General features: G+C 45.1%; 1 protein-coding gene across 1 annotated transcript in view; it reads right to left on the bottom strand.

Annotated features, from left to right (window-relative positions):
• slmapa (sarcolemma associated protein a) overlaps window positions 1–15,980 on the bottom strand; it is a 152,056-nt gene that overhangs the window by 65,232 nt on the left and 70,844 nt on the right. The window contains exons 7-13 of the mRNA XM_071336989.1: window positions 12,187–12,258; window positions 9,983–10,123; window positions 9,692–9,829; window positions 9,297–9,465; window positions 6,645–6,695; window positions 5,396–5,452; window positions 1,319–1,378 (exon numbers count right to left, since the gene is read on the bottom strand). Of these exons, the coding sequence (XP_071193090.1) occupies window positions 1,319–1,378; window positions 5,396–5,452; window positions 6,645–6,695; window positions 9,297–9,465; window positions 9,692–9,829; window positions 9,983–10,123; window positions 12,187–12,258 (688 nt within the window). The remainder of the gene's footprint in view (window positions 1–1,318; window positions 1,379–5,395; window positions 5,453–6,644; window positions 6,696–9,296; window positions 9,466–9,691; window positions 9,830–9,982; window positions 10,124–12,186; window positions 12,259–15,980) is intronic.

Raw genomic sequence — 15,980 nt, 5'->3', positions numbered from 1 at the left:
AGCCAAGTAGACTGACTAAACCAACCATATGGCTTCAGCCAAGTAGCCTGACTAAAACAACCATATGGCTTCAGCCAAGTAGCCTGACTAAAACAACCATATGGCTTCAGCCAAGTAGCCTGACTAAAACAACCATATGGCTTCAGCCAAGTAGACTGACTAAAACAACCATATGGCTTCAGCCAAGTAGACTGACTAAAACAACCATATGGCTTCAGCCAAGTAGACAGACTAAAACAACCATATGGCTTCAGCCAAGTAGACTGACTAAAACAACCATATGGCTTCAGCCAAGTAGCCTGACTAAAACAACCATATGGCTTCAGCCAAGTAGCCTGACTAAAACAACCATATGGCTTCAGCCAAGTAGCCTGACTAAAACAACCATATGGCTTCAGCCAAGTAGCCTGACTAAAACAACCATATGGCTTCAGCCAAGTAGCCTGACTAAAACAACCATATGGCTTCAGCCAAGTAGACAGACTAAAACAACCATATGGCTTCAGCCAAGTAGCCTGACTAAAACAACCATATGACCTCAGCCAAGTAGACTGACTAAAACAACCATATGGCTTCAGCCAAGTAGCCTGACTAAAACAACCATATGGCTTCAGCCAAGGAGACTGACTAAAACAACCATATGGCTTCAGCCAAGTAGACTGACTAAAACAACCATATGGCTTCAGCCAAGTAGACTGACTAAACCAACCATATGGCTTCAGCCAAGTAGACTGACTAAAACAACCATATGCTTCAGCCAAGTAGACTGACTAAAACAACCATATGGCCTCAGCCAAGTAGACTGACTAAAACAACCATATGGCTTCAGCCAAGTAGACTGACTAAAACAACCATATGGCCTCAGCCAAGTAGACTGACTAAAACAACCATATGGCTTCAGCCAAGTAGCCTGACTAAAACAACCATATGGCCTCAGCCAAGTAGACTGACTAAAACAACCATATGGCTTCAGCCAAGTAGACTGACTAAAACAACCATATGGCTTCAGCCAAATAGACTGACTAAAACAACCATATGGCTTCAGCCAAGTAGACTGACTAAAACAACCATATGGCCTCAGCCAAGTAGTCTGACTAAAACAACCATATGACCTCAGCCAAGTAGACTGACTAAAACAACCATATGGCTTCAGCCAAGTAGACTGACTAAAACAACCATATGGCCTCAGCCAAGTAGACAGGAAATAGCAAGATTTAAAAATGACTCGCTAAACCTAATTCCTACACTACTATTTTGCTGACAAAGCAAAACCATGGAGAACACACACAGACACACAGCAAGAAAACAAAAGACTCACCGTCGAAGTTGGCCAGCTTGTGCAACGACGAGCCCACCGCTTCTTTCAACTGTTTCACGGCTGTAGAGGGGAGAAATTGTGGTCAAAACGTGACGATGACTGAACGAGGCCACCTGTAGAGTGAGAGAAGCATCCATCTCCAAGCCTCGTCTCAGGATTAGCCTCGAGCTAGCTTCTGAGCGGCGCTAGTAGGTCGTTAAGCTCATTTAAGAACAGCGAAACAAAAAAAATGCTGTTCATCATTTTTGGTTCATCAACCAATTAGCTATTAATAAGCTAATTTAATTTGGTTCATCAACCAATTAGCTATTAATAAGCTAATTTAATTTGGCATTCTGGAATTCTCTCAACACAGTACCTCTCAAAGCAGTGTGATGTAAGAATGTACAGAACAGTACAAACGATCGGTGCAAAGACAACAGCTAGCGTCATCACTAGCAGGTAAACTACAGTACCCAGCATGCAACAGAACAAGGAAGTTTAAACACCCAGACAGTCCAAGAGAGGAACCACACAGTTAGGCTAATATCGAGTGAAAAGTTAAAAAAGGTAGTGTTATCATGCAGAAAACCAAAGAGTGATTGTGAAGGTCTCAAAAGAAGAGGAAAAACAAGTTATGCAATTATATGAAGAAACAATATGAAAAGGAAACCGTTCTAGTAGCCTGCCCTGAGACACGGTACATTCTGCTATACCAGGAAACCATTCTAGTAGCCTGCCCTGAGACACGGTACAGTCTGCTATACCAGGAAACCATTCTAGTAGCCTGCCCTGAGACACGGTACATTCTGCTATACCAGGAAACCATTCTAGTAGCCTGCCCTGAGACACGGTACAGTCTGCTATACCAGGAAACCATTCTAGTAGCCTGCCCTGAGACACGGTACAGTCTGCTATACCAGGAAACCATTCTAGTAGCCTGCCCTGAGACCCGGTACATTCTGCTTAACCAGGAAACCATTCTAGTAGCCTGCCCTGAGACACGGTACAGTCTGCTATACCAGGAAACCATTCTAGTAGCCTGCCCTGAGACACGGTACAGTCTGCTATACCAGGAAACCATTCTAGTAGCCTGCCCTGAGACCCGGTACATTCTGCTATACCAGGAAACCGTTCTAGTAGCCTGCCCTGAGACACGGTACATTCTGCTATACCAGGAAACCATTCTAGTAGCCTGCCCTGAGACACGGTACATTCTGCTATACCAGGAAACCATTCTAGTAGCCTGCCCTGAGACACGGTACAGTCTGCTATACCAGGAAACCGTTCTAGTAGCCTGCCCTGAGACACGGTACAGTCTGCTATACCAGGAAACCGTTCTAGTAGCCTGCCCTTAGACACGGTACATTCTGCTATACCAGGAAACCATTCTAGTAGCCTGCCCTGAGACACGGTACATTCTGCTATACCAGGAAACCATTCTAGTAGCCTGCCCTGAGACACGGTACATTCTGCTATACCAGGAAACCATTCTAGTAGCCTGCCCTGAGACACGGTACATTCTGCTATACCAGGAAACCATTCTAGTAGCCTGCCCTGAGACACGGTACATTCTGCTATACCAGGAAACCATTCTAGTAGCCTGCCCTTAGACACGGTACATGTGGCTAACGCTAAACTCTTAGCTCACAGCAGTTCCCTTGACAACAGTAAACTCTGGTTTCATCACGGGCAGCATGGACGGACAGCGTTCTCCAAACCACACTTAACTAAAGGCTTCAGTAGGACAGGAAATGGATGTCAGAAACTTCGTGGTACATGTGTTCCTCCTCCGTTACACAGTAGCTCTGAGGTAAAGTTGCCCTCAGGTACAAATCTAGGATCAGCTTCCCCTCACCCCAATCCTAACCTTAACCATTTGTGGGGAAAACACAAAACTGACCTAAGATCAGCATCTGGGGGCAAATTCACCCTGAGCCCCAGGGAATAATCATTCATCATCTGAAATATCCTGATGACACTACCCTAACAGGCTGACTACTGTCTGCACTTTAGAGAAAGCATTTTAACAGATCAGATTTTACACTAGCACCTAGGTCTGGCTGTACAACCGATTGGCAAACGTACTGCAAATTCAGAAATGTGACTGAACTGAAAAAAAAAGAAGAATAAACTACACTATGAAACAAAGATAAATTACATAAATAACAATATTAAAAAGCTTTGGAGCACCTTACATTACATTTTGGGTAAAAAGGCAAACTCCGCTCCTTCATTCACTGAATCAGATGGCTCATTCATCACAAAACTGACTGATATTGCCAACTACTTAAATATTTTTTTTAATTGGCAAGATTAACAAACTTAGGCTAAAAACATGCCAGGAACAAACGCTGACACTACACATCCAAGTATATCTGATCAAATTATGAGAAGGCAAGAATTGTAATTTTGAATTCCGTAAAGTCAGCGTGGAAGAGGTGAGAAAACAACGACAAACCACCGGAGTCTGACAACTTGGATGGGAAATTACTGAGGATTATAGCGGACTGTATTGCCTTTCTTATTTGCCATATCTTCAATTTAAACCTACTAGAGAGCGTGTTCCCTCAGGCCTGGAGGGAAGCTAAAGTCATTCCGCTACCTAAGAATAGTAAAGCACCCTTTACTGGCTCAAATAGCCAACCAATCAGCCTGTTACCAACACTTAGTAAACTTCTGGGAAAAATGGTGTTTGACCAGATACAATGCTATTTCACAGTAAACAAATTGACGACAGAATTTCAGCACACTTATAGGAAAAGACTTTCAACAAGCACAGCACTTACACACATTTTTTATTAATTTAACTAGGCAAGTCAGTTAAGAACAAATTCTTATTTACAATGACAGCCTAGGAACAGTGGGTTAACTGCCTTGTTCAGGGCAGTTAATGTCAGTGAAGACACTTGCTAGTTGGTCAGCGCATGCTCGGAGTATGCAGCCTGGTAATCCGTCTGGCCCTGCGGCCTTGTGAATGTTGACTTGTTTAAAGGTCTTACTCACATTGGCTGCAGAGAGCGTGATCACACAGTCGTCCGGAACAGCTGATGCTCTCATGCATGTTTCAGTGTTACTTTCCTCAAAGCGAGCATAGAAGTGATTTAGCTCATCTGGTAGGCCCGTGTCACCGGGCAGCTCTCGGCTGTGCTTCCCTTTGTAGTCTGTAATAGTTTGCAATACCTGTACTACTAACGGAACCAATAAGTCCAAGATGTTCTGATCAGAATCCACGTGGAATCGGGAACAAAACGATAAATAATTAACCTTTTCCTCCACCAGGTGTCAATCAATATCAAAATCAGTCAAATGTATTTAGAAAGCCCGACTCACATCAGCAGTAATGACACAAGCTTTGTCTCAATGTGAGGCAACTCAGACCTGCTGCCTCAGCAATACTACTGTTCATGTTACGGTATCCAGGGAGATCCCACTTCACTGCAAAGAGATGGACAGGTTCACTGGTGCCTGAAGGACTGGTGTGACGATAGCTGATTAGTGGTAGATCACGGAAAGGCCGTCTGTTATCTATAGAATACAGGGACGTGCAGACACCAGAAGGCGCTAGAGTTTATCTAACCTGGTTTCTCTGCCACTAAAGAGTGATGTCGTGAGCTCAGCTCCACTGCTCTGCGATGTGCCAATGTTAACAGTAAAGTTACTGTAATGTACACTGTTGCTAATGTGAGTCACATTAGGAGAGTGAGTATAACATCCTATTCTTACAAGAGAATACCAGTGCTGTTTACATAATATCACAGTATAACCATTCCCTCTCAGTCTACATTGATGAATATATAGCTAATTAACTTCCTGTTAGTTTGACCTACACAATAAAATATTAAATGGAATCCAACTTGTGAACAATTTTAATGAAACACCAGTACTCCCTACAGAATAAGTACTCCACCCTTAAGACCTGGTATAGGAAGAGCGTCATTAGGAACCAGTTCATCACGCTCCTTCGACACATTGTTGATTTAAACCACCCAGATAATCAGTGTGTTGTTAAGAGATGTAGTCAACAGGAAGAGAAGGTTTAAGGCTGTGAAGAATACAGCAAGAGACATCCCAGGTAAATAACTAAAGCCATACTACCTTCCTGTTGGTTCAGGTCGACGTCAACGTCTATGTCATTGTCTCCTGGTGGATCTCCTAGTGGTATACAGACATGAAGCATCGCCTCAACAACCCCAAACAAGCTCAACTGACAGTAACTTGGCCGAGACCACAGTGTTTTACAGTAACCTGGCCGAGACCACAGTGTTTTACAGTAACCTGGCCTAGACCCCACAGTGTGTTACAGTAACCTGGCCTAGACCCCACAGTGTGTTACAGTAACCTGGCCTAGACCACACAGTGTGTTACAGTAACCTGGCCTAGACCACACAGTGTGTTACAGTAACCTGGCCTAGACCCCACAGTGTGTTACAGTAACCTGGCCTAGACCCCACAGTGTGTTACAGTAACCTGGCCTAGACCACACAGTGTGTTACAGTAACCTGGCCTAGACCACAGTGTTTTACAGTAACCTGGCCGAGACCACAGTGTTTTACAGTAACCTGGCCTAGACCACACAGTGTGTTACAGTAACCTGGCCTAGACCACAGTGTTTTACAGTAACCTGGCCGAGACCACAGTGTGTTACAGTAACCTGGCCTAGACCACAGTGTTTTACAGTAACCTGGCCTAGACCACAGTGTTTTACAGTAACCTGGCCTAGACCAGTGTTTTACAGTAACCTGGCCGAGACCACAGTGTTTTACAGTAACCTGGCCTAGACCACAGTGTTTTACAGTAACCTGGCCTAGACCAGTGTTTTACAGTAACCTGGCCGAGACCACAGTGTTTTACAGTAACCTGGCCGAGACCACAGTGTTTTACAGTAACCTGGCCGAGACCACAGTGTTTTACAGTAACCTGGCCGAGACCACAGTGTTTTACAGTAACCTGGCCGAGACCACAGTGAGCATGCAGAAGTGCATTTATCTTATCCTAAGACTGACTGACTGACTACACACCATTCAGACAGCTACAGTAACCAGTAGCTAGCTACCATTCAGACAGAACAGATTAGAAGGTGAAAGACTGACGGACAGAACGAAGAAGACGAAGAATAACAAGCAACGGAAGGTAAGAAGCTCTGAGTCATGCCAGATCATATTAGTAAGAAGAAGAAGGGTTTACGTCCCATATGGCACCCTATTGCCTACCAGGGCCCTGGTCAAATATAGTGCACTTTGTAGGGAATAGGGTGCACTTTCGGCTGCAGCCAAGGAGCGATGCAGGGTTAGAAACAGAGCAATAACGTTAACAGACACGGTCGGCCTAACGGACCGTCACTCACCTAAACTGTTGTTGTCCTTTATGCTTTTCTCCTGCAGCTGTTCTAACCGAACTGGAAACAACAACAACAACGGATTGGAGAGGACATGGACTGGACTGACCGAAGGTCAACCTAAATGGTGGACTGGACTGACCGAAGGTCAACCTAAATTGTTCTTTGAGGACATGGACTGGACTGACCGAAGGTCAACCTAGATATTGTTCTTTGAGGACATGGACTGGACTGACCGAAGGTCAACCTAAATTGTTCTTTGAGGACATGGACTGGACTGACCGAAGGTCAATAGATATTGTTCTTTGAGGACATGGACTGGACTGGCCGAAGGTCAATAGATATTGTTCTTTGAGGACACGGACTGGACTGGCCGAAGGTCAATAGATATTGTTCTTTGAGGACATGGACTGGACTGACCGAAGGTCAACCTAAATTGTCCTTTGAGGACATGGACTGGACTGACCGAAGGTCAACCTAAATTGTTCTTTGAGGACATGGACTGGACTGACCGAAGGTCAATAGATATTGTTCTTTGAGGACATGGACTGGACTGACCGAAGGTCAACCTAAATTGTTCTTTGAGGACATGGACTGGACTGACCGAAGGTCAATAGATATTGTTCTTTGAGGACATGGACTGGACTGACCGAAGGGCAACCTAAATTGTTCTTTGAGGACATGGACTGGACTGACCGAAGGTCAACCTAAATTGTTCTTTGAGGACATGGACTGGACTGACCGAAGGTCAACCTAAATTGTCCTTTGAGGACATGGACTGGACTGACCGAAGGTCAACCTAAATTGTCCTTTGAGGACATGGACTGGACTGACCAAAGGTCAACCTAAATTGTTCTTTGAGGACATGGACTGGACTGACCGAAGGTCAACCTAAATTGTTCTTTGAGGACATGGACTGGACTGACCGAAGGTCAACCTAAATTGTCCTTTGAGGACATGGACTGGACTGACCGAAGGTCAACCTAAATTGTTCTTTGAGGACATGGACTGGACTGACCGAAGGTCAATAGATATTGTTCTTTGAGGACATGGACTGGACTGACCGAAGGTCAACCTAAATTGTTCTTTGAGGACATGGACTGGACTGACCGAAGGTCAACCTAAATTGTTCTTTGAGGACATGGACTGGACTGACCGAAGGTCAACCTAAATTGTTCTTTGAGGACATGGACTGGACTGACCGAAGGTCAACCTAAATTGTCCTTTGAGGACATGGACTGGACTGACCGAAGGTCAACCTAAATGGTCCTTTGAGGACATGGACTGGACTGACCGAAGGTCAACCTAAATGGTCCTTTGAGGACATGGACTGGACTGACCGAAGGTCAACCTACATGGTCCTTTGAGGACATGGACTGGACTGGCCGAAGGTCAACCTAAATTGTCCTTTGAGGACATGGCCTGGACTGGCCGAAGGTCAACCTAATTGGTCCTTTGAGGACATGGACTGGACTGGCCGAAGGTCAACCTAAATTGTCCTTTGAGGACATGGACTGGACTGGCCGAAGGTCAACCTAAATTGTCCTTTGAGGACATGGACTGGACTGGCCGAAGGTCAACCTAAATTGTTCTTTGAGGACATGGACTGGACTGACCGAAGGTCAACCTAAATTGTCCTTAGAGGACATGGACTGGACTGACCGAAGGTCAACCTAAATGGTCCTTTGAGGACATGGACTGGACTGACCGAAGGTCAACCTAAATGGTCCTTTGAGGACATGGACTGGCCGAAGGTCAACCTAAATTGTCCTTTGAGGACATGGACTGGACTGACCGAAGGTCAACCTAAATGGTCCTTTGAGGACATGGACTGGACTGGCCGAAGGTCAACCTAAATTGTCCTTTGAGGACATGGACTGGACTGGCCGAAGGTCAACCTAAATTGTCCTTTGAGGACATGGACTGGACTGACCGAAGGTCAACCTAAATGGTCCTTTGAGGACATGGACTGGACTCACCGAAGGTCAACCTAAATGGTCCTTTGAGGACATGGACTGGACTGGCCGAAGGTCAACCTAAATGTCCTTTTTGGACTGGACTGGCCGAAGGTCAACCTAAATGGTGGACTGGACTGGCCGAAGGTCAACCTAAATGTCCTTTGTGGACTGGACTGACCGAAGGTCAACCTAAATGGTCCTTTGAGGACATGGACTGGACTGGCCGAAGGTCAACCTAAATGGTCCTTTGAGGACATGGACTGGACGGGCCGAAGGTCAACCTAAATTGTCCTTTGAGTACATGGACTGGACTGACCGAAGGTCAATATAAATTGTCCTTTGAGGACATGGACTGGACTGACCGAAGGTCAACTTAAATTGTCCTTTGAGGACACGGACTGGACTGACCGAAGGTCAACCTAAATTGTCCTTTGAGGACTGGCCTGACCGAAGGTCAACTTAAATAGTTATTTTATTCCTGAATACCATGCATGCATGCCTGGGTCCCCAGTGTCCCATACCGGGGTTGGGATCAACACTTCACCATCGACAATGACAGTTCAGCAGCGGAGAAATACAGGTATTCTGATTCACGATGTACGGATAAACCATGCACTCCAGAGGGCTTTGACCATACACAAGAGTCCTAAATCTGACCTGTTATGACACCCGCAGCAAAGGTGTGTGTCTCTACGTTACTAACCTTGCAGGGCAGTGAGGCGTTCGTTAGTGAAGTCGTTGTCAGCCTGTAAGGCCTCGATACGGGCCTGTAGAGCCTGTTCCTTCTCCTCCAGCTCATCAATACAAAGCTGCAGTTCCTTCTTCTCCAGCTGACCCTTCTGAGTCAACTCCTCCTGACGACCCTCCGCCAGCTACACAGGGACACACACAGGGACAAAGGAGGACACGCACACAGGGACACACAGGGACAAAGGAGGACACACACACACAGGGACACACAGGGAAAGGTGTGGGCATGTTAACGTGTGCAATGGAGAATCTGATGTGTGTGCTGGTGGTCGGACAATAGATAGAAATCTGATCTTAAAACCCCTCCATCCTGCCCCCCTCCTCACCAACCACTTCCACCTACTGTACCTTTATCTTGTCAGTGAGGTCCTTGATCTCGTTGATGGCCCCGTTGTATTTATTAGCCAGTTCTCTGAGCTCCTCCTGGTTCCTCTCGTTCATCTCCTTCAGATGAGTACACTCATCCTCCGTGTTACTCAGAGATCTCTGGAATGACAACAGGTGAGATGGCAACACGTTCATCCTCCACACACACACACGTCACCCAGCCCCGGGGTCTTACCTCGACCTCTGACCTCTTCCTGACCACCTCTACCTAGCCTTAACGCTAACCCTATTGCACAGGAAGACCTGTCTCACCTCGACCTCTGACAGCTTCCTGACCACCTCTATCTTCTCTTGTAGGACCTTCCTCAGGGACTCTTTGGCCGTGGTCTCATAGTTGTGTTTGTCTTCCTGCAGGGCTACCAGCTCGTTACGCATCCCATCCTCGGTTTGGTTCTTTAGAGGGGGAGGAGGGGGAGGGAAGAGAGAGAGAGAGAGACAGAGAGGTAAGGGGCTGTCTCTAGTGCTTTGACTAATACGCAGTCATAGGGTCATGAGGTTTTTCTGACCATGTAAAGTGACCATCAGCTCCTATGGTCAGAAAAACTCAACCCAAATACAGAAGAAAAAACATGCATGTTTATTAGAAAGTCAATAGAGATATACATTGAACTACGAAAGTATTGGGACAGGGACACATGTTGTTGTTGTTTTGGCTCTGTTTTCCAGCACTTTGGATTTGACTATGAGGTTAAAGTGCAGACTGTCAGCTTTAATTTGAGGGTATTTTCATTCATATCGGGTGAACCGTTTAGAAATTACATCATTTTGTTTTGGATTTGGTCCCGTATTCATAGCACGTACTGATTACATCAAGCTTGTGACTCTACACACTCGTTGGCTTCTTTAGCTGTTGGTTTTGTGCTTAATAGAAATTAATGGTAAATAAGTTACACGCACAAATATCATACCCCCAAGACATGCTAACCTCTGACCATTACAATAACAGGGGGGGTTAGCATTTTATATCATATCCCAAGACATGCTAACCTCTCACCATTACAATAACAGGGGGGGTTAGCATTTTATATCATATCCCAAGACATGCTAACCTCTCACCATTACAATAACAGGGGAGGTTAGCATTTTATATCATATCCCCAAGACATGCTAACCTCTCACCATTACAATAACAGGGGAGGTTAGCATTTTATATCATACCCCAAGACATGCTAACCTCTCACCATTACAATAACAGGGGAGGTTAGCATTTTATATCATACCCCCAAGACATGCTAACCTCTCACCATTACAATGACAGGGGAGGTTAGCATTTTATATCATACCGCAAGACATGCTAACCTCTCACCATTACTATAACAGGGGAGGTTAGCATTTTATATCATATCCCCAAGACATGCTAACCTCTCACCATTACAATGACAGGGGAGGTTAGCATTTTATATCATACCCCAAGACATGCTAACCTCTCACCATTACTATAACAGGGGATGTTAGCATTTTATATCATACCCCAAGACATGCTAACCTCTCACCATTACTATAACAGGGGATGTTAGCATTTTATATCATACCCCAAGACATGCTAACCTCAACATTACAATAACAGGGGAGGTTAGCATTTTATATCATACCCCAAGACATGCTAACCTCTCACCATTACTATAACAGGGGAGGTTAGCATTTTATATCATACCCCAAGACATGCTAACCTCTCACCATTACAATAACAGGGGATGTTAGCATTTTATATCATACCCCCAAGACATGCTAACCTCTCACCATTAATATAACAGGGGAGGTTAGCATTTTATATCATACCCCAAGACATGCTAACCTCTCACCATTACAATAACAGGTTAGCATTTTTGGGGAGGTATGATATATGGGGGCTCCCGAGTGGTGCAGCGTTCTAAGGCACTGCATCTCAGTGCTAGAGGCTAGCCTCAGACGATGCCGCAGGTGAAAAAGCCGGATGTGGAGGTCCTAGGCTGGCGTGGTTACACGTGGTCTGCGGTTTTAAGGCTGGTTACACGTAGTGCCAAATTCTCTAAAACGATATGAGGCGGCTTATGGTAGAGAAATTAATATTCAATTCTCTGGCAACAGCTCTGGTGGACATTTCCTGCAGTCAGCATGCCAATTGCACGCTCCCTCAAAACTTGAGACATCTGCGGCATTGTGTTGTGTGACAAAACTGCACATTTTAGAGTGGCATTCTATTGTCCCAAGCACAAGGTGCACCTGTGTAATGATCATGCTGTTTAAATCAGCTTCTGGATAGGCCACACCTGTCTGGTGGATGGATTGTTTTGGCAAAGGAGAAATGCTCACTAACAGGGATGTAAACAAATTTGTGCACAAAATTAGTGAGAAATAAGCTTTTTGTGCTTATGGAACATTTCTGCGATCTTTTATTTCAGCTCATGAAACACGGGACCAACACTTTACATGTTGAATTTATATTTTTGTTCAGTGTATCGTTTAAATGTTCTTACTTTAGAGAAGGACTGCAGCTGGTTGCCCATCACCTCTAGTCTGGAGAGAAGCCGGTCCTCGTCTATCAGAGCCTAGCAGAGAGAGAGACACAGGTCAGTACACCATAAACCAGTCAGAAGAGACAGGTCAGTACACCATAAACCAGTCAGAAGAGACAGGTCAGTACACCATAACCCAGTCAGAGGAGACAGGTCAGTCCACCATAACCCAGTCAGAAGAGACAGGTCAGTCCACCATAAACCAGTCAGAAGACAGTTTAGTACACCATAAACCAGTCAGAAGACAGTTTAATACACCATAAACCAGTCAGAAGACAGTTTATTACACCATAAACCAGTCAGAAGACAGTTTAGTACACCATAAACCAGTCAGAAGACAGTTTAATACACCATAAACCAGTCAGAAGACAGTTTAGTACACCATAAACCAGTCAGAAGACAGTTTAGTACACCATAAACCAGTCAGAAGACAGTTTAGTACACCATAAACAACACGTTTCACATACAGTGCCGTCAGAAAGCATACATACCACTTGACTTACACATTGTTGTATTACAGCCTGAATTCATTTTCTTTTTAATTGATTGTTTTCTCACCCATCTGCACACAATACCCCACAATGACAAAGTAAAAACATGTTTTTAGAAATGTTAGCTAATTTATTGAAAATTAAAAACATAAATATAATTTACATAAGTATTCACACCCGAGTCAATACATGATAGAATCACCTTTGGCAGTATTTACAGCTGTGAGTCTTTCTCGGTAAGTCTACAAGAGCTGTGAGTCTTTCTCGGTAAGTCTACAAGAGCTGTGAGTCTTTCTCGGTAAGTCTACAAGAGCTGTGAGTCTTTCTCGGTAAGTCTACAAGAGCTGTGAGTCTTTCTCGGTAAGTCTACAAGAGCTGTGAGTCTTTCTCGGTAAGTCTACAAGAGCTGTGAGTCTTCTCGATAAGTCTACAAGAGCTGTGTCTTTCTCGGTAAGTCTACAAGAGTTTTCCACACCTGGAATGTGCTACATTTGCCCCTTACTCTTTTCAAAATTCTTCAAACTGTCAAATTGGTTGTTGATCATTGCTAGACAACCATTTTCAGGTCTTGCCATAGATTTTGAAGTAGATTTAAATCAAAACTGTAACTCTGCCTCTCAGGAACATTCAGTCTTCTTGGTAAGCAACTCCAGTGTAGATTTGGCCTTGTGTTTTAGGTTATTGTCCTGTTGAAAGGTGAAATTCATCTCCCAGTGTCTGTTGGAAAGAAGACAACCAGGGTTTCCTCTAGGATTTTGCCTGTGCTTAGCTCCATTCTGTTTATTTTTTATCCTGAAAAACTTCCCAGTCCTTAACGTTTACAAGCATACCCATAACATGATCCAGCCACCACTACACTATGCTTGAAAATATGGAGAGTTATACTCAGTAATGTGTTGTATTTGCCCCAAACATAACACTTTGTATTCAGGACAGAAAGTTAAATCGCTTTGCCACATTTTTTGCAGTTTTACTTTAGTGCCGAGTTTCAAACAGGATGCTTGTTTTAGAATATTTTTATTCTGTACAGACTTCCTTCTATTCACTCTGTCATTTAGGTTAGTATTGTGGAGTAACTACAATGTTGTTGATCCATCCTCAGTTTTCTCCTATCACAGCCATTAAACTCTGTTTTAAAGTCCCCATTGGCCTTCTGGTGAAATCCCTGAGCGGTTTCCTTCCTCTGCAGCAACTGAGTTAGGAAGGACGCCTGTATCTTTGTAGTGACTGGGTGTATTGATACACCATCCAAAGTGTAATTAATAACTTCACCATGCTCAAAGGGATATTCAATATCTGTTTTTTTTTTATGTTTACCCATCTACCAATAGCCCTTCTTTCCGAGGTATTGGAAAACCTCCCTGGTCTTTATGGTTGAATCTGTGTTTGAAATTCACTACTCGACTGAGGGACCTTACAATTATCTGTATGTGTGTGGTACAGAAATTAGTTAAACACTATTTCACACAGAGTGAGTCCATACAACTTATTGTGACTAAAGCAAATTTTTACTCCTGAACTTAGGCTTGCCATAACAAAGGGGTTTAATACTTATTGACATTTCAGCTTTTCCTTTTTAATTACATTTGTAAAAATGACTAAACATAATTCCACTTTCACATTACGGGGGTATTGTGTATAGGCCAGTGGCAAAAGAAATCTAAATGTCATCCATTTTAAATTCAAGCAGAGTGAAAACTTTCTGAAGGTAGTGTAGCAGTCGGTCAGGAAAATACATTATCCATTATCTGGAGGGAATAGATTAGACATTATCCATTATCTGGAGGGAGTGTTGTAGAATAAGTGGTTCAGAAGGCTTGACAGCGGGCTTGACAACGGGCTTGGTGTGCTGGTCTAGTGGTAATGACCGCAGACCACATATTACATATTAACCTTTTATCTGGAAATAAAACTTCTAAAATACTTTAGGTTTGTGGAATTGTGTATCGGTACCTGCCAGCTGCTCTCTGAAGCCTCCTGTGTGGTGGCCAGTAGGGTTAGGGCGGTAGTGTACAGTAACTACCTGCCAGCTGCTCTCTGAAGCCTCCTGTGTGGTGGCCAGTAGGGTTAGGGCGGTAGTGTATAGTAACTACCTGCCAGCTGCTCTCTGAAGCCTCCTGTGTGGTGGCCAGTAGGGTTAGGGCGGTAGTGTATAGTAACTACCTGCCAGCTGCTCTCTGAAGCCTCCTGTGTGGTGGCCAGTAGGGTTAGGGGGCGGTAGTGTATAGTAACTACCTGCCAGCTGCTCTCTGAAGCCTCCTGTGTGGTGGCCAGTAGGGTTAGGGGGTGGTAGTGTATAGTAACTATCTGCCAGCTGCTCTCTGAAGCCTCCTGTGTGGTGGCCAGTAGGGTTAGGGCGGTAGTGTATAGTAACTACCTGCCAGCTGCTCTCTGAAGCCTCCTGTGTGGTGGCCAGTAGGGTTAGGGCGGTAGTGTATAGTAACTACCTGCCAGCTGCTCTCTGAAGCCTCCTGTGTGGTGGCCAGTAGGGTTAGGGGGCGGTAGTGTATAGTAACTACCTGCCAGCTGCTCTCTGAAGCCTCCTGTGTGGTGGCCAGTAGGGTTAGGGCGGTAGTGTATAGTAACTACCTGCCAGCTGCTCTCTGAAGCCTCCTGTGTGGTGGCCAGTAGGGTTAGGGGGCGGTAGTGTATAGTAACTACCTGCCAGCTGCTCTCTGAAGCCTCCTGTGTGGTGGCCAGTAGGGTTAGGGGGTGGTAGTGTATAGTAACTACCTGCCAGCTGCTCTCTGAAGCCTCCTGTGTGGTGGCCAGTAGGGTTAGGGGGCGGTAGTGTATAGTAACTACCTGCCAGCTGCTCTCTGAAGCCTCCTGTGTGGTGGCCAGTAGGGTTAGGGGGTGGTAGTGTATAGTAACTACCTGCCAGCTGCTCTCTGAAGCCTCCTGTGTGGTGGCCAGTAGGGTTAGGGCGGTAGTGTATAGTAACTACCTGCCAGCTGCTCTCTGAAGCCTCCTGTGTGGTGGCCAGTAGGGTTAGGGGGTGGTAGTGTATAGTAACTACCTGCCAGCTGCTCTCTGAAGCCTCCTGTGTGGTGGCCAGTAGGGTTAGGGGGCGGTAGTGTATAGTAACTACCTGCCAGCTGCTCTCTGAAGCCTCCTGTGTGGTGGCCAGTAGGGTTAGGGGGTGGTAGTGTATAGTAACTACCTGCCAGCTGCTCTCTGAAGCCTCCTGTGTGGTGGCCAGTAGGGTTAGGGGGCGGTAGTGTATAGTAACTACCTGCCAGCTGCTCTCTGAAGCCTCCTGTG

The sequence above is a fragment of the Salvelinus alpinus genome, chromosome 12 (assembly GCF_045679555.1).
Source record: "Salvelinus alpinus chromosome 12, SLU_Salpinus.1, whole genome shotgun sequence".
NCBI classification, from domain to species: Eukaryota; Metazoa; Chordata; class Actinopteri; order Salmoniformes; family Salmonidae; genus Salvelinus; species Salvelinus alpinus.
Note: the sequence above shows the minus strand (reverse complement) of the source record. Positions and strands in the feature narration are given on the sequence as shown.